This window comes from Penicillium concentricum (assembly GCF_028827145.1).
Source record: "Penicillium concentricum strain IBT 3081 chromosome Unknown utg000003l_segment0_segment0, whole genome shotgun sequence".
NCBI lineage: Eukaryota > Fungi > Ascomycota > Eurotiomycetes > Eurotiales > Aspergillaceae > Penicillium > Penicillium concentricum.
Genome location: NW_026622756.1, coordinates 1,204,056 through 1,223,070, shown reverse-complemented (window position 1 = coordinate 1,223,070; position 19,015 = coordinate 1,204,056). Strand labels below are relative to the sequence as shown.

The 19,015-nt window shown below is 48.6% G+C and overlaps 4 protein-coding genes across 4 annotated transcripts; all 4 read right to left on the bottom strand.

Annotated features, from left to right (window-relative positions):
* Nucleotides 1-5,161: 5,161 nt before the first annotated feature.
* N7517_008293 (uncharacterized protein) lies at nucleotides 5,162-10,158 on the bottom strand (the record flags this gene model as incomplete). The annotated part of the gene is made up of 4 exons (XM_056726023.1): nucleotides 5,162-5,788; nucleotides 5,839-8,449; nucleotides 8,499-9,791; nucleotides 9,812-10,158. 4 exons carry the CDS (start codon nucleotides 10,156-10,158, stop codon nucleotides 5,162-5,164), a joined length of 4,878 nt encoding a protein of 1,625 aa, XP_056576874.1.
* A 2,523-nt stretch (nucleotides 10,159-12,681) lies between these two features.
* Nucleotides 12,682-13,373, bottom strand: N7517_008292 (60S ribosomal protein uL11; the record flags this gene model as incomplete). Its single annotated transcript, XM_056726022.1, has 4 exons — nucleotides 12,682-12,695; nucleotides 12,750-13,195; nucleotides 13,278-13,311; nucleotides 13,370-13,373. The coding sequence occupies 4 exons, from the start codon at nucleotides 13,371-13,373 to the stop codon at nucleotides 12,682-12,684; spliced, it is 498 nt and encodes a 165-aa protein (XP_056576873.1).
* Nucleotides 13,374-13,794: 421 nt separating this feature from the next.
* On the bottom strand, nucleotides 13,795-16,436 carry sec23 (GTPase-activating protein SEC23; the record flags this gene model as incomplete). The annotated part of the gene is made up of 7 exons (XM_056726021.1): nucleotides 13,795-13,819; nucleotides 13,873-14,066; nucleotides 14,124-15,221; nucleotides 15,272-15,745; nucleotides 15,802-16,096; nucleotides 16,155-16,285; nucleotides 16,344-16,436. The coding sequence occupies 7 exons, from the start codon at nucleotides 16,434-16,436 to the stop codon at nucleotides 13,795-13,797; spliced, it is 2,310 nt and encodes a 769-aa protein (XP_056576872.1).
* Nucleotides 16,437-17,125: 689 nt separating this feature from the next.
* On the bottom strand, nucleotides 17,126-18,739 carry N7517_008290 (DNA primase subunit PRI2; the record flags this gene model as incomplete). The annotated part of the gene is made up of 3 exons (XM_056726020.1): nucleotides 17,126-17,890; nucleotides 17,947-18,497; nucleotides 18,550-18,739. The coding sequence occupies 3 exons, from the start codon at nucleotides 18,737-18,739 to the stop codon at nucleotides 17,126-17,128; spliced, it is 1,506 nt and encodes a 501-aa protein (XP_056576871.1).
* Nucleotides 18,740-19,015: the final 276 nt, after the last annotated feature.

Genomic DNA, 19,015 nt, shown 5'->3' with positions numbered 1-19,015 from the left:
CAACACCGAGCTATCCCTGAAGACCCAGATCGGAGTTAACATTTTGAATTTTTCTATCTTTTTTTTTACATTTTATATACATCATCATATGTATCATTAGATTCCATACTATTGGCTTGAATTTGTACATATATTTATATATTATTCTAAGCCTTGCAGACTATCCATATGGCTTGAACGTGACCGTTGAAATTTTTCATCTCAATCGAGATTATAATTCGCTTAATGTTAACTAATTTATACTAGATTATCCGAATAAAGGAAAAGGACAATAATATAAAACCACGCATGGACCACCTGCCACCTGTCACTGACAGTTGGCCGTGGATCCCCCATGACGCCGTAGGGGGTTGAAAGTGAAATAAAAAATCGAAATCGGGTTAACGAAAAAGGGAGAAGGGTACTATACTGCGGGATGTGACGTTATTCCAATCTGGATATCATTTTAACCACACACTATACCGTAACGGCGCAAGTATAGGTCAATCTATTTTTTTCCCGTCCCTTTCCACAGTCCACAGACTATTTACCTCTTTACCGGAAAAGCAAAGATGGATGCATCAGAAGACGAGATCGGGATCGAACACAGAGATCGACGAGTGCGAAGTTTCCAGACTACCCGGTTAGGCATGTCGCAGCTGAGATCTCTCTCCACCGGTGGAAACCGTTGAAACGCAAGCCACACCTTTTTTTTGCTTTTTTCTTACCAGATGGTATTTTGAAACATGAGGATAGGTAAATACATATTGAAATTTAAATTCTCCAGGGGTAGACCTTACATGCATCCATATGGATGAACAAGGATGTTGATTGGTCCCCCAGTATTTGTCATTGTTAGTGGGACTGCCAGTTCGGTTAAGGATAGGCGGATATGGGCGTCTCTCCTAAATCTTTAATCTATTTGATCATTTAATCTATTCCGACTTTTTTCCATTTTATACATGTCTATATAGATTAACTATTAATTAATGCTTCGAACATTCCAACAGGGCTATGTATAGATTTTGGAAAAAAGTAGAAAGAGTGTGGAGAATGTTAATTAATTTCTTCCCCCTTCTTGTTTTCTGGGGGAAACATAGAATGTAAAGGGAATCGTCTTGTGTAGCCATGTGGACAAGTCCTCGTGTGGACAGCCAGATCGGATTTCCATACTCCTGGGAAAACCGTTGCTGAAAGGATGAACCCGTCGTCCTGGAATGCAACATCGACTAGGGTGTACCCGAGATTGGACCTGTCACCTTTTCATTTATTTATTTTACTGTTTACTCAAGGTAGACTATTGTTCCCCTGTTCGCCAATCAGAGACACGGCAAGTATTTGAGATAAATCCCTGTCGACGTGCAGGGATCACCGCTGATCAGTAGTCCCGTGCACTCGAGTTTAGATCGGGTTTTGAGTGGTATTGAAAGGGGGGAAAGTGTGCTAAGGGAAGAGAATATAGTAGATAGTAAGTCTACTCGGTATTACAAGAAGAGAATAGAATATCTTCATATCTACTCTGTACATAAGTTAAATAAAAAAAACACCTTGAATCAGAAGCTCGGGGTACCCGTCACTAAGAAAGTGGAGCGAACGGTCTCGCAGCTTCCTGACTGTCGGGCCTTCCGCATGGCTGCGAGGGTCCAAGCGTTCCCCCTTTTCGCCGTTTAGGTCACGTGTGTATATATACCCCCATTCGGAGGTTATTAGCGACTTACGTAGATGGAATACGAATACGTTAAATGGCATTGTACACTAGTACACTAGCATTATGATATCAAGATTATACAATATATAGAAGTCAAAAAATAGTAAACATTTGATTTAAAGTTATGAATTTGAATTTGACTTTAAGAATTTGAATCTTAAGAATTATTTGAATTTGTTCTATTGTTGATTGGTGGGCCACCTTCTCGGGCTTTAGATATCGGGGACCACTCGCATGGTGCCCGATCTGTGGGAAACCGTTTGGGCCTACCGCTGTCACACTTTCTATAGTAACACGGATTTGGATTTATTTTGTACAACGTATATCGAACCTCTGACCTACTATATACGTTGTAAAACGATATACAATGCACTCCGTACAGAACAAATGTAGTCTTACACAACTTGAATTACGTCTTCTCATGGAGAACGGGCCATATCAAGGCCCCGCACAAACTGTATCCTAACGCGAACCAGTTCGGTAGATCCAGTTCCTGATCAGTTCCTGATCAGCTCCCTGGAAATTCATGTGCAAATATCTAGAACATGATGTATCCAAGCAATAACCAATATACTGCAATATACTGCAAAATCCGGACCAACTCTATCTATCCGGTCCAAACTCAATCGTTCCCGTGCAAAGGTACAAAGAACCCAGTCATTCGGGTTTGTATACATCGTATTGTCCATCTTTTGAGTAAAGCCCTTAAAATCCTTCCCTTTCCAAGTTTCCAAGGTCAGAGCGCGCCCTATATTGTATTCCAGACAGTAAGCCGGATAAGGGACCGTGTCAAAGTGGAACCTGGGCAGTTCCTGCCCGCCCACGGCAAATACCATAGCAAAAATATCTGCATCTCTCCACCAGACCCCCAGTAACAAATCCATGTATCGGAAGCGAGATGGGGCGCAATCTATATAATGTCTCCAGAGTCCACTTGTTTTCTACTTTGAGCCTCGTTTCAGGGGAAAGGTGAGACTAGGGCTTGTGGGCTTGTGGGCTTGCAGAGAGGGCTGTGAAAGGACAGCGCGTGACGCAACGGCCCCGTTGTTGGCTTTTACCTTGTGGATTGAGATCTCGGTCTCGGTCTCGGTCTCATGGATCGTCATTGCCAAGGTCGTTTATAGTACCTGAGGCAATTTGAGATTTTTTTTTATACGCACGTGATTGCGTTCGGAGTACGGAGTACTCCGTGGATATCGTCAGCTATAATCATTATCAGATGGATAGGTATTCTACTACCTTGCACGGATAATCTTCGGGGTTTATTTTGACATGTGAAGACTTCACTTAACACATGTTCATGTCCATACCCAATGAGAGTGCATACCTAATTAGGCCTGTTCCAAAAGTACCTAATCTAACTCCGTCCTAGATATATCCCTGTACCGTACTTTGTACATATTGATATATAACAATCCATATCTGATTTTCTCCCATGTTGTACAATATAGTACTATCTATATCCAACCCCCAATAGTACTACTCCGTACATAATACTAATACAAGCCACAATCCATTCGGTTCCAAGCCCCCAATTCACAGCGGCTAATCGACCGATCCAACGCCCCAAATCTCCGTGGCTTACATCCCCACCCGCGCCACACCACTCACAACCCACCATAACCGACTCAGCTATGCCGCTACCCATCACAGCCCGGTCCATCTCCGTAGCGTGCTCAGGTCCAAGATATGATACGGCACATGGGCATGTGGGTTCCGGAGCTCTCGTGGCTGTTGTGAAGCGAACGGGCTTACTTGGCTGAGACGGGAATTGGGATTTGTATTGGTAATGGGGGAGGTTGGTTATGTAAGGGATTATTGGGTTAGTGGTGTTTGGATTTTGATGTAGGGATGTGAGGACGTGGGATCCTGGAATTTGGTTTTTGGTTTGGGCGGTTAAATATTGTGTTTTGTTGCTTTTGGTTTGTATCAAACGGGTGGATTGGCGTTCATCGTGTCTTGATATGTATACGGAGTACGGTAGACATAATACTCCGTATATCTTCATTGAGCCTATCCATGGATTCTATGGGAGCTATCGAGTGCAATATTGTTATTCTTTATCTCCGAATGACTCCCTAGATATATACACCAACCCACTCACTCACGCACTCACCCATTTGACTACATCCATATACACAATCCAAACCTCGAGCTCGTGGATACCATGTGGAAATCAAACAGGCAACCTGCATCCAAAAGACGGATGAGCGCATGTCTTACTCCCCGGTCCGAGGCGGAGCGCGAACATGTGATAGAATGATAGAAATGCCATGTCGCATCTACCAGGGTGTGAGACTCCGCCAGGGTGTAGGATCCGCCAGGGGTGTGTGTATGATCTACATCTACCTAGGTGCGCAGCGTAGCTACTAGGGTGCCTCGCTACCGGGGTATCTTGTATCTGTACATGTCGTAGGGATAGATATCGAAATGGACCATGGCTTAACGCCTTCTACGGAGAACTTGGTCTGTACTAGTCCGGTCAGGATGTATGTAATGCGGAAATGCGCAATAGAGCCGATCGCGCGCGTGCTTTTCTTATATGCAGATGCAGATATCCTGATTCAGCCTCCGTCACGCGTGGGTTGATTTTTGGGCTGGGTGTGGACCTGGACGGGGATTCAATGGGGGCTTTTGGACTAGGTTGTACAGTGTAAATGGCAGTGGTAGAGGTAGAGTGTGTAGAGTGTAGCTGGGATACCATCCCCTCAGACGAGAGCTTAGATTATAGTAGGATAAGATTCGACATTCCATTCTGATAGGCTCGGGGAGACCGCGAAGACTACTCCGTAAGTCTTGTGGTGTACCGGGGCCGATATATCGAGGTACTGAATATTGATTGGCTTGGCTGTCTCTGTGCATGAATGTCTCTGATTTCGATTGGATTGAATCGGGGGATGAGTTTATTGGTTGTCGGGGAAGGTACTGATGAACAGGGAGATTCAGGGCTGAGATTTGCATGTGGCTTCTGCATGTGGCGGTTAGGCAATTAGGCAATTGGGGTATTAATGGTAGGTATCAAGTTGCAATGTATCCTAGAATGGATGTGATCATACTGCAAGGTACAACATATATATAAGGAAGTAAGAGCTTACCAAAGTAGGTATTGTACATTGTACGATTCTTAAGCATTATTGAAATGCGGTAAATTAGCAGAGAAACGGTAGTCGAGACTGGATAAAGGTGGTAGATCTGTTTTGCTGTTCAGCCAAAAACTACAGCTCAGAAACCCGGAATATTAGGACATGAAAACGCCTGAAGAAACCATCCGACGGGCCATCTCTTTCGTGGATACGTATACATCACAAAACCCACATGCAAAAAGTAAATTCATTACATAGATGATTCAGCCCAGGGGCGAAAAGTAGAGAGGTAGATGAGACCAGATGCAAAAAGTAGAATGAGAATAAGACAGAAAAAAGGTGGAAAAAGGAAAAAGGAAAAATCGCTCAAGGGGTATATTCGCAGTGCACATCATAACCAGATATCACCTTCTTCACCATTAACCCACTGCGCCCAGACGGCCTCATAAGCATTCTCCAGATCACGCACCCAGCGCGCCGTATCGAAGAGCTTATTCTTATAGCGGTCTCGGAACAGTATCTGTCGTATATCCGCCAGTCGGCCGCGGGCGTAGCCATCATGACCAGAGTACTGCAGATCTAGACAGAGACGGATAGCCTTATTCTCGTAGTCTTCGTCTGACGATGCGATGAGATCTTCACGGGCGCGCTGGCCAGCCTCGGAGTTGGGGAGCGCGCTACTGAGGATACTGCTCGCCATGCGGGAGCACATTTTGTACTTGTAGCGCGGGAGAGTAAGTAACGGAGTGCCGCTCCAGAGGACGTCTGTAGCTGTGGTGTGGGCGTTGCATTCTGGCGTGTCGAGAAACAAGTCTAAGATCTTCGCTCGCGCGATGTGTGTGTTCTTTGGGGCTACGTCTGTGAAGATGATCCGCGATGCTGTCTCTTCACCCGCCCAGGCTTTTGCGATGTCTCGCAGGTTTTGTTCGCCTGTGTCGGGGAAGCGGAGGAGCCAGAGAACAGCGTTGGGGATGCGCGCTAATATGCGCAGCCATGTTCGGAACGTCGTGGGTTCAATCTGAAGGGAGTTAGTTATGTGGGTTGGGAGGAGCGGGCAAATAGACTGACCTTGTACAACTGGTTGAAATTACCCAAGATGATAGTATCGTCACTCAACTTGGGGAATAGTTCTTTGCGCATTCTCCAGCGCCGGGCTTGTTCTTCCTCCCAGGATACGTGCTTTTCGCCAGCATCTGGGGCACTCTGTCGGTGGTCACAGCAGAAAAAGGTATCGCGGGTAAAAACAATCTTCTCTCCGTAAACCCAGTCCTCGAGTTCCTCGCCATTGTCTTCTTCCAGGAGACGATCCTCGATCCGTGTTGTGCGCCGGCCGGGGCTCAATGTCTCCAGTGGAATTGAAAGCTGATCAGCAAGGATGTAGTCGCACCACTCGGCACCGAGGGTACCTGCGAAGCCCATGAACGACATGTGAATAGGCGCTGGGCGCGCAGCAAAGACCTCGTTGCGAGCTCCTCGCGTGTAGCCGTTCAAGTTGACCAAGATGTGAATCCCATCCGCAACAATCTGCTGGACTAGTCGATCGACCGGCCATCCACTTGCATCGTAAAATACGGGGGCCTCTTTCTCAATCTGCTGGCGATGCACCGATTTGTCACTGGGAGTCGTAGCGTAACAGTATGACTTGACACGAGAGGGATCATGCAGTCCAAACACAGACTGCATCAGATGTGCGAGAGGATGGTTGTTAAAGTCTGACGACACATAACCAATTCGAAGGAACGGACTTGGTGGAGATGGTGGAGGGAATACGGTAGCTGGCAGCCATGGAAGTCTCAGAGTCGATGTTGAAATCCGCAGGCCATTGCGCTGGGAGATCTGACGGATTTGCTTCGCTGACAAAGGAGAAGTGAAGGTATGGAAGGGTAAAACGGTAGGTGCGTTCGGGGCAGAAAGACCTCCAGGGAGCTGAGGTCGCCGATACTTTGAAAGAGGGTAGTCTTTGCCGAAGACATAGCGATCTTGATACCACTGCCAGGTGAGAGACCGAATAGCTCGCTCGACGAGTCGTACGATTCGAGACCCTTCCCATTTCTGTCCGGCCCAGGACTGGAAAATTTTGGTTAGAGACATGCGATGACTGGAAGCAAAGCGGGTAGACTCCAAAGCAGGAGCCAGTTGCAGACACAATTGCTCAGCCGTACTTGCAGTCAACATGCCACGGCCCCAGTATTCGCCTTCTTTGAGCTGTCGGTCGACAATATCTACTACCCGCTTGATCCATCCAGAGCCCGTGTCGGTGTTGAGAGAATCGCGAAGCATCCCTTTCTCGTCAACATGCCATCGATCTCGGAAGCCACGCGCGTTGACAACGCCACCACGGCCTACCCAGTTGCAGACAGAATTCAAGGCATTTGCTAATCCACAAACTGCCTCGGCGAACTCGGGGTTTACCTTGACAGCGCGCTTATAGTATACAATGGCGTCGTTGACTTTACCACTATCCTTGACAGCATTGGCTAAGTTTGCCAAAGCGATATCAAAGTTGCCATCGCACTGAACTGCTTGCTCATACATCTTGATGGCGGCGTGAAGCTGCCCGATGTCCTTGAGCAGACTGCCAAGGTTGGTATACAGATGAGCATGTCGCGAGTCGAGATGCAAGCCATAGTTGTAGTATGCCAAGGCTAGGGATATTCCACTGCCAGGGACAACTCCAGGGATTTCGAGGTGGTGCTGAGTCTCGCCACTCGGACGCACCAAACCTCTCGCCGGCGGATTGTTCTGAATGCCAGCCAGCAATATTCCAACATTATTGGCTGTGGATGGACTAGGTTGGAGGGAGAGAGAAAGATAATAGAGAGCCAAAATATCCCGGACACCAGGCGAAGACCTAGTTGCTCCCGAGGAACCCACGCTGGACATACCATCTTGGTATATTTTCGCCAATGAAAGGAGAGAATTGCTGGTGGTGGAAGTGGCTGCATTGCGAGCAATGCCTTCGGGGACGTATTGGAGTCCCGGCGGCATGCCACCTGCTGGGAAAACAAGCTTTGCGGTTTTCAATGCTGTATCCGGGTAGAGTAGGATGCTCTCCTGGGAGTCATTCTCGGATTGAGGATACCCATTACCCGGACTGCTAGAAAAGGCAGCAAAAATCTGTTTGATGATGCTTTGGATGCCATGTCGCCTTCGGCCAGCAGCGATGAGAACGGCATCCTCGAATGCAGCTGCAGCACCCGCATTATCACCAAGAGCATATAGCATATTACCTTTGGCATGAACCAAGGCTAGCATTCTCCCGTTCTCTGCGCCTGAAATTGCATATCCACTAGATGCAAAACCAAGGGGTTTAGCATCGGGTGAGGCAGGTTCTATTCCCTGCGTTCGTCCCATGTCATCATCATACTCGAAAGACGCCTTGTCGTACATGCACACATCAGAGACGTTGCTCTCCGCATCACTCTCGGGTTCGCTAGCGTGTTCATCTGTCTTGAAGCAATCGCCGTCTTTGGGATGACGAAGGGAAGTCTGGACAAAATCAATGATGTTGACGGCTTCCTTGCCTCTGTGGCTATTGCATAGTAAGCCAATCAGATGTTCGACGGCTTCAAAGAAGCTCGGCCGCAGTTGCACGGCGCGCAGCCAGTTTTGTGAAGCCTCCTCTCGGCGATCGAGTGCCAGCATGGTGGCAGCAAGATTGGAGATGGCTTCCACATGTCTGGTACTTGTTAGCATCAATAATCAGACAGTAATAATATTTCACTTACGTCGAGTCACGAGCTATGATCCTGGAGTACCATCGCACGGCTTTGTGATAATCACCCAGGCCGTAGGCTAAACAACCCCCGAGAAGCATTCCGTCGATCCATTCCCAACGGCTTTCTGCACACAAGTCAGACAGCATCGACAAAGCAGATGCAGCATTAGACATAGGCGAGCCCTCATTGAAAAGAGAGCCACGAGCCCTGGTGAAAGGCGACACTCCGGGAGGACAGCCCATGTCACGCAATCCGAGCATATGGGTATCCGACCCTCTGCTATGCGCGAATTGATTCAAGGATGGGCGGCGAGTGTTGACACGAGCAAGAGATGTCGAATCGATCGACCTACCCGCGGCATTAAGTTTCTGTCGTTGCAAGTCATATTGACTAGTCGGGTAGCTGTTATGACGTGTGAGGTCGGGTGGAGAGGCCTGTGAAAAGTCGAGGCCCGGTTGCCGTGGGGGTTTGGGGTAGATACTCGGCTTCAAGAACCGGGGGTAACCCTCAACAGTAGCGTTACTAATGCTGTTGCGGCGGGCCTGGTGGATGGTTGCGAGAAGGTCGACATAGACTCCATGAGCCTCAGACAGGACCTTCTCCTTGAAATCTGCATTCACTACCACTGCAGGGGCTGGGTTTTGGAAGCCATGTAGTGGGCGATTCGACCAATTCGTGGGCTCGTTGTTCAGTGGTTGCGGCTGTGGAAGGCCTGATAGAGGGCGGTTGGCTCGCGCGTGGAAAGGTAATTGATCAGAGTGACGGGGCGGAAAAAGAGGTTTCATCAAGGGGTCCTGATTAGGCAAACTAGGCATGGAGTGCCCCCATGCCAACCCCGAATCTGCGCCTAGCGGAACCTGAGCTTGGTTAAAGGGCTGGTTGAGGTCGTAAAAAGAATGGGTCATCTGCTTTGTAAAGGGCGTGGGGGATTCAAAACGCGCATCACGAAATGCGGCAGGACGATATGGGATGTATACTCCATCCGGCCAATATGGACCGAAGGGCCCAGTACCCGCCGAAGCAGTTGGTCCGAGACACGATTGAAGGGTTGCCGGTAGGACCGTGGGCACGTATTGCCCATTCTGCAAGAGATATCGCTGCTGCAACGGCAAAGTCTGGTTCAACATGGAGTCAACGCCCGGAGGGTAATTGACAGGACGAACCCAGCTCGTCCCATGCACGTCCTGAACGACTTCTCCTGCAATAGTATTGCCTGCGGGGTCATTTTTGAAGACCGGGGGAAGTTCATTTGTTTGGAGGCGGACTGGTCCAACATGAGCTGCCATTTCTCGGACTGCATCCCTAGTTGAGGGGAAATGAACTGGCCCGGTTCCATCGGCGACACCAAGATATGCTTGGGCGCTGGTGGCTGAATGGTATCGCCCAGGGTCCCGTCATACCCCGCAGCCAGGGTTCCGTTGGGAGTTTTCCTCCTGAGGGTGTGTTCGGCGTTTGTGGAGCTATAGGCCGAGCCATCGCGGGAATCGAGGCGTTGAACGGGATGAGGAAGTTGGATGCGCGATCGGGATATTGGATTGAAGAAAGGTTTGGAGGGGTCGTTTCGTACGGGGAGTGCGTCGTTCGCATCGTACATGTGTTGATTGAGGGAGTCTGTGTAGTGTATGCGGTGCGGTTGAACCGGGGGAAACGGTGCGACGGTCGGATACATCTTTGCTATCTTGATCCAACGGGATCGGAATCCTTTGGGGCCGACCAGCGACAAGGGTACCGAAAACTCAAGTCAACGTCAACATTCAAGCATCCTTGTAGCGTTTTCGACACCTCATTATGTGAAGCCAAGCCAGTTTGAAGAAGTTCAGCCAGTGTGGCTGGGCGTAAGAGGATTTTCAGCTCGTCATCAACTAAAAAAAAAAAAAGGAAAAATTAAAGAATTAAAAATAAAAGACGCAAGGGAGTCAGAATGTCCTCATGCCATAGATCTTGGCAAGTGCGAGGGGTATATATTAGAAAGGTAGAGAGTAAAGAGTAAAGAGTAAAGAGTAAAGAGTAAAGAGTAAAAGAGTAAAAGAGTAAAAAGAAGAGAGCAAAGAGAGACGCAAAACTTAAGAGTGGACACGGTGGATTTCAGGTGGGGGAGTATAAAATATAAAATATATAGAATACTTGTCGATTTAAATAGGATACATCCTATTATATCTTAGTTATATCTTATATTCTCTATACCTATTCCTCTCTCTTCTTCTCTCATATATCCAATATCCAAAATCCCAATATCCAATATCCAAATACTAAAACCCACTTGATCCAACGGCCTCTCCATAAAATGCTAGTGGATCATTGGTTCCATCACGGCGACTAGTGATCGGTGCCCCCCCGTTGATCGAGTCAAGCCCGTTATATGAGACTTGGCTAAACCTAAGGAAATTGATCTCTCTCTCTCTCTCTCTCCCGGAGTACATGTCTCGAATCTCTCAGACTGGACTAAACACCCCATGTCCATTTCTTTCCTTTTTTTTTTTTTTTTTTCCCTTGACAGGCTGCGGCCCCCTGTTTGTTGGCCCCTCCGATCCCTTCCTATCCGGGATTATTCTGGGGTTGCTCGTAAGTCCACTACAATCCCTGTCTTCATTTACTTTCAAAGACTATTGATGTCCGGGAACATACGAAGTAGTAATATATATATATATTCTATACGTTATATATTAGGAGGCTATAAGATAATCGAAACGTTCAAACCGGTAAAGTCAACATGTCATAGGCAGAGATCGACAAACTCTGTGTCGCATCCTTTTCTTGGCTTTGCACAACGTTCCTATACGGGTCGGGTGGTACATTGCAGGGCATTCGGGTACGGAGTATTCCTACATAAAATGATATTCCCATATTCCCACTGATATTCATCCATCTGAATATCCAATGGATCCAAATGGATCCAAATGGATCAGTATCCACTTCGAAGGTGGATGAGGCACGCACATCGCCTTATGAGGGAGGATCCTCGGGCTATGAGTGGAGTCTAAGATTACTATTAATTTACTTACATTCTTCATTTTTGATATTATTATGCCAGTCTTATAATATTCTACTATATAGTTATTAGAGTCTGTCTCGTCTAGCTTATAAATACAACCTATATTAATCTCATTGGTCGCGCTCAGATACTTGATCAAGGGCTCTTGGCGTAGCCGTTGGGATGTTTCAGACAGCCCTGGAGAACTCAAAAGACAGGGCTATTTACAGCGTTAGTGTAACGGACTATCCATGCTACTGCGTACATGCATAAGGTATCCACGTAAACTGTACGGAGTATGTATATTGTCGCGTGGTGGAAGCCCGTTTCATTCGGGAGATATATATCACACCCGTCAGCAATGAAAATTTTCAATTCGGGGCGCCTATTGCTGGAAACTAGTCCAGCCTCAAATAGATATCATATCAATATCAGAAGTATAAACTACCCAAGTCAATAACATCGCCTCGCATGTATGTACATGCACGTTGGCAGTCCGCATGCAGGGGAGCCTGGCTGTGTAAAGATGTGTGAGAGTACATTGGTACACCGCCACTAAAGGGTCCGAGTGTACGATAATCAAGAGTAGAATTAATAGTAGAATTAATAGTTGGTGGCCATGGGAAGAATGATTATAAAAGTCTTTTTAAAAAGATTGATTGAAGCTAACTAACTACAGCCTACGAGAGCAAATAATTCTCATCTGCAAGAGATGTAGACCCGAAATATGGATCACTGTACCCACGGAGACAAGTCTCCAAGGATACCGCGATGAGTAATGGGACTGGTTTCTTCTTCCCCACTTAAAATAAGCCTATACCACGTTTTTGATATGATCAATCCCCGTAGGGAAAGAACAGTAAGGGCCAGAGTGTTGTGGGGGTTCCAAAAGGACGGACTGTCGGCTGCGCCGGGCATAGCCTTCCATTATTCTCATCGCCATAGGATAAGGCGAGAGGATCACGAGAGGAGTTTGGGAGAAGGAAAAAGGAGGAATACAACCGGAAAGGAACGAGAAAAGAACAAGCAGCGAGCTGGTCAATTTGTTCCAATTGCACACTCGCGAATTAGGAAAAAAGGTATCATAGGTCATGACTCATGAATATTTTGTTGGTTTGAGTAACCATTCGTATTCTGCAACTAGCCATCTCATCATTAAGAGAAGCACGCATTAGAAATCAGATAGGCCTCCTCTTTTGTGATCATTCAAGAGAGAATAATTTATTCCTCGGGAACTGAAGAGATGGTTAGTAAAGGGATTCAATCACATATGCGTTGGTAAAACTCACTGTCAATCTCGCCAGACTTAACGTCATCGGAGACATCCTTGGGGCTGCGACCATCGACCTGGCAGCCGACGGAGAAAGCAGTTCCGAGGATCTCAAGGACACCACCGCGGAGCTCCTTGGCCATCGAGCGAGTGCGCATGATGCGGGCAATCTCGATGATCTCATCCATAGGGATGGACTTGGAGTGCTTGATGTTCTTCTCCTTCTTGCGGTCACGGGGAGGCTCCTTAAGGGCCTTGATGACGAGGGAAGAAGCGGAGGGAACAACGGAGACGGCGGCCTGACGGTTCTGGATGGTCAAGCGGACGGTGACGCGGAGACCCTTCCAGTCGCCAGTGTTCTTGGCGATGTCTTCACCAATCTTCTTGGGAGACAGACCGAGGGGACCGATCTTAGGGGCCAGAGCGGACTGAGCACCGACCTCACCACCAGTCACACGCAGGTGGCTAAAAACAAGATTGATTAGTTTCTGTTTGGCAGAATACAGCTGGATTGAGCCAGGAGAGCTGTGGAGAAAAATTGACTTACATGATCTTCACCTCATTGGGATCGAACTTGGGAGCTGATCACGAGGGAATGTTAGTCGCCATCTTGCAAAAGGCCAAGTAGATGATACTTACGCATGGCGAGTGCGAAAGGTAGTCGATCTTCCTTGGTTGTCGAAGAGGGTGGTTGAGAAGAGAAGAAGAAAAGGAGCAAAAAATCAAACTTGAAGGAGACTCGCTGCTAGCGCGGCCCACATTTGCTCATCTAAGCGAATGGCCGAATTTGGAGTTAGGGCAGCACATTTAAATCACGTGCGATAACAAAGCCCTTATCGAGCTGATTGCCTCTTTGGGTATTTTGTTTTTTAATGCTCCTGAGGTCCAGGGCTACTTTAGTTATAAATATTGCCAGAAATTTTAGAAATCCCCCTGTAATGGTATCAATCCATTCAATCTACTACTATATCGCGTCAAAGGAGTTAAATCACCGCTAAAGATACACAAGACCCGAGGGTCGACGACAGACCGCCCTTGCTCTCATGGCCATTGTCTCATAACACCTAGCTGGTTCCAGATACAGCAAGTCTAGGATAAAGTTAGCACAGAACCTTTCGAATCAAAATTGTAGGAAAACTCACTTCATCAGGTGGTCCATGAATGTCTGGAGCGACACGTCATCAGTGAAGATGGTCTGCGATGAGACACCGCCACCGTAGCCACCCGTGGTGTGGGTGGTTGAGGGGTTCAGCTTGGACAGCAAGAAACGGGCCTGGGAACCACCGGCATCACAGACAATGAAACGGGGCAGAGGGAAGCGGTCGGCGATAAGATCCTATAAGACACGAGTCAGTTAATGTGATAAACAAAGGGGAAGAAGGTGGCAACGAACCCTAGCATCCTCCTTAGGCTGCTCAAGAAGTAGCTTGAGGTTCTCGTAACCCTCTTGTTCATGGTAACCGGCTTTCCTCCACTCGGCGATAGTCTCACCGTTGAAGATGAGGATGTGGAAGAAGGTATCAAGGAGGAGAATGTGAGCGGGTTGGATAGAAGCGGAGTCCAGCAGCACTGGCTGAGCACCCTCTTGCTCCAGAGAGTACGAATCAAGAGTGGGCTGGATCATGACAAGAGAGTCACCGGTATCCTCGTGGTTCAAGACATGGCGGTAGAAAGCAGTCTCATCGGGCGAGTTGTTGAAAACCTGCAGGAACTGACTGCGGCGGAGATGGAACATGAACTGAGGGTACAAGGTGAAGTTCTTTTCCAATCGGAATGATGTCGGGTCATCCTTCCGGTAGTCGGCGAATCGGGAGCAGAGTCGGATCAACATACGATCAACCCAGCGCAAGACATCTGGACCGTCATCAACCTCGGCTTTGAACACTGCAATACGGGCCATGAGGACAGCGGCAGCTTCTTGGTCGAAGGACTGCGCCAGGGTTGGGTCACCCGCAGGTCCGCTCAAGGGGCGGGCAGCGGTGGTCACCCGCAGGTGGTAATGCCCAGAAGAATGCTGGTAGTATGTCAAGAACTGCATCACACCCCGTTGGGGGCCAGGCTGAACAGCAGCAGGGCCACCCTGGTTGGCAATCTCAAAGTAAATACCGTAGCTGGAGGATGGGTCCATTCCACACATCTTCCATGCACAGGTGTTACCGATACCGCATTCAGTCTCGCCAACAGAGCTTGACTTCTTGTTCAGTGAGATAGCGTGACCGATCAGACCAGTAACCTTAAGTTCCTTGGTCGTAAGCACCTCGAGGGATGCATTGAAGCCCATCAAGAGGTTGTCGTTGGCGTCCTTGTCGAACACCCGCACGAAAGATTGCTTGAACTGTGAGGATGTGAAGCTATCTGTGAGGAGCATGTGACCTCCAGTGAAGTTGGAGAGGTTCTTCATTTCCAGCATACCGACTTGATCAAGACATCCAGCGAAAATATCGACAATGTGGCCATTGTTGGCAGCGCGCTTAGCGAGGGCATCATAGAACTATGATTCAGTTAGCAAAATTCTAATATACCCACTAGTTAAGAACCGACCTTGACAGCCTTCTTGTAGTACTTGATGTTGTCCCGGTCGATATCGTGGTGCGAACGAATAGGCTCCTTCAGTTCAGCTGAAACAACGTGGCCAGGGCCCTCAGTGGCTGCACCACTGGTGAAGGCCATAATGCGGCCTCCGGCGTTCTGGAAGGAACTCTCGAGCAGACCAACGGCAACGCTCAGAGCGACACCGGTGCAGCGCAGGGGGCGCTTGTCGTTGGCCACTGGCCAGGGATCGCGCTGCAATTGTTCGAGGACATTGGTGATCTGGAATTCAGCCTGCTGGACAGGCATGAGGAAGCGAGCAGCCGGGCCAAGGGGAGCACGGGGAGGCTGTTGCTGGGGAACACCGGGGCGCACACCGCCGGCCAGGCCCAGCATCTCTTGAACCTGCTTAGCGTTGTATTCCTTGTTGCCTCTGAACACATATGACTTTGCGCATTCGGTGTAGCCGAGCTCGTGAACTTGGGCCTATATATCAAGGTCAGTAACATGTCACCTGCCTTGCGAATATCATCGTTCCTTACCATTGTACCGAAGGTAATCAGACCAACGAGCGCATTAGGTGGCAGAAGAGACAAGCTCATGATGAGGGAATCCTTCACGGCCTGGAGACTGTCATCCTCCTGGCAGGTATCGACGACGAAGACGAAAATCGGGGGAGCGGGGGCTGGTCGTGCCAATTGGTACTCGATCGTCGTGCTTTGGGGGTGGAGCTCTGGGGGTATCGTATTCTCCGTGATATCCTTGTAATGCGGAGGGAGAGGGTTGCGCGACAGACAGAAGGGGCAGATCCAGAGTCGTGCGCGGACATCGACAGTGCTGTCCAAACGTTAGTCCAGCTACGCATTGAGGTATATCAGACCACCACATCACGTACGCATATGGGTTGAGCACAGCTCGGCAGGGCTGCTTGCAAGTAACGGGCTCATATTGTAGCAAAGGGGCATCGGGCTTCTCCTTCAACGGAGTGTAGACGGCGGCGATGGGAACGACTAAACGGGACGCTTCCTATATCAAGTATCAGCTGATGATGCGGTGAAGGCCAAGGAGGATCACTATCACGAACCATGCGAGTGCTCGGGAAAGTGTTCCAACTGAGTCTGAGGCCATCGCGGTCCTCCACATCGCTCCATTGATCCTTCAGCGCTTCGTAATCCATGATGTCGGTAGATGTTCCGGACTCGGTCCTGTGTTGACCAAGGGAGGGGGTATATGCGGGTATTGAGAAGTCGCGAGGAAAGGGAACCTCGTAATTTAGGGTCTACTCCAAGAAACTAAACACGTGAACCTCCCGGAGCATAATCCAGTCACAAAAGAAATCAGAGTCCCTGTTAATAGCTCGGGATTGAATGAACGAGATGGGGGAGTATGTTGTGTGGAGGTCCGGTCCGCGAGTAAGGCCAGGTTGCAGCACAGTTGGTCTCTACCGCGTCCCGGACCAAAACATCATTAAAACTCGGCTCGTCCGCAGTTTCTTCTCTCTTTTTTTCTTTCTTCAATTTCACGCCAGCCTACAATGTGTGTAAACATATTATTATCGACAACTTCCGTCATTCCATGGCAAAGTTGTCTACTCGTTGAGCGGAGAACGACTTGACCCGTTGCTGGGCACCTGGATTTGAGAGGTCATTCTGATCCTTTCCGATTCTCTGGGAATCAGCTGTGGTCACACTCCCATTTTGTATACCATAAATTGTTAGAATATATATTATTGTGCTTCAATTGAACCTGCGTATGTGCTCGTACAAGCCTATGCTCCCTCTAAACTCCAACTAGCAAAGAAAACGCGTGAAAACTGAAAGACAACCCGACATTACATCATGAAAATTTGACATGTGAAAAGACGCCCTAAGCTTCCTTGGGGGCCTTGGCCATCTGCTTCAACAGGAAGCTGCGCTTGAAGTATGTGTTCGGGTGAACAATCGTGTCAAGGTCAGTCTGACTCCACGATCCATCCTCCTTGACCTTCTTGATCTCGTTCTTGTGTGTCGCCTCGAACACTCTGTTGCAAGCAATGTGATACCGCATCTTACCAACGTCCTCACGCACACCCCGCAGTACCTCCTTGTCACTGACGCCAGTGGCCTGGAGGAAGCCCACCAGGTTATCAACGGAGTAATGGCGATAGGGACAGCCGTGAGTCTGGCCAATGCCGGGATTTGAGTCGCCGAGGATCTTCTGGCACGAGTAGGGAGTATATCCCTTTCCACGACGGTTCACATCTCCACCGACCTCGCCATAGGCGTGACGAATATTGTACTTGTATTGAGAGTTGAACTCGTCATCAGTCTTGCCCTTGAATCCCTGACGCCAGAACAAAATACACTCCTCCAAGGACAAGCCAATGCCCTTCAGGAACAGCGTATACTGGAGTCGACCAAAGTGCTTCAGATGGTTGTTCTTGCGCAAGTTCACGTGCAAGCTCTTCATGCACAATGGGAAATGCTGCTGGGCCAGTTGGTCAATGGAGCTGGCCGTGATCGGAGATCCGTCCACATATCCTTCGCCTTCCGAGTACACTGACTCCGCGCTACCAAAGTTCTTTGAAAGATGGTTCAGAATGGGTGTTAGACGATCATCCTCGTCCAGGCGGGGGGGGGCACGACTCGTGAGCTAGAATCCAATCAGCCACGACATTTTAAGCTATCAAGTCACCAATGCAGACATACCTCGAGTGCGCGCTCCAAGCGAGCGGTAAACTCAGCCGTGATCATGCTCAGCTGCTCTCGACCAGGAACGTAAGCCTTTCCTTTCTTCAGGAAGACTGAGCGCCGTTCGATCAACTCGGGAACCTTTTCCCAGTCGACTTTATACCAGATCTCATCATCCGACCGACGTAGGCCTGGCGTAGAACTGAGGAGACTCTCCACAATCTCCGTCTTCTCAAAGTCACCTACAGGTTCCCAATCGAGATTCAAGCTTTCAATGAATGCGCGCTTCTCCCTGGAGTCGTCCTGCTGGAAACGAAATTTGAACAGCATGGTCTCGGCGCGGGCGAATCGTCGACGGAGGTCTTCTGTGGCGGAGAAGGCCAATCGGAGGATGAAATGAGAGTAGTGGTCCTTTTGACGTTCATTTTTCAAACGTGGGTCTGCAGCGCCAGAGGGGGAGGAGGTATTGGAGGAAAGAGGGAGGAATTTCTGCAGAAGAGGTGTAATGTAGGTCGCCGTCTCGGCGGGGGACTTGTTTCGATAAGAGCATGCTTCAATCTCAGCCAAGACTGTTCGCTATTAGTAGGTAGAATGATAATATGAATGTACAAATGTGCGTACTCTTCAGTCTGTCAATGGCCCATTGCTCGAATTGCTCGAGGGTGATTTCCGCGGTAGGAGGTATTTCATAAATGTTCAGACGGTGCGCATAGTCCTGCTGCTTGTATGTTGGAGTAGCGAATTGTCTTTTTTTAGGGTCAATAACAGCCCTTCGTTTAGGATCAATACGATGGGCGTCCTGTCGAATCATCTTGTAGGTATTGTGTTCTGTTGTCGAGAAACGAATATAAGATCTCCGTGCTAAATTGGTGAACGCGAACGCGTCGCACGCGTAGAATCACGTGAAATAAAACCGGCATTTGGTGTGCCTTACATAATACAATACCCCGGCCCCGGCAGTCCCCCGGGGGCCCCTGGGGTGCTTACGGGTGATGATTTCCCCGAACAGTGCGTTGTCTGAGATGTGCAGGGACATGTGAAACTGGGTATACCGAGCATAGTCAGATATATAAAGTGCTTAATCTTC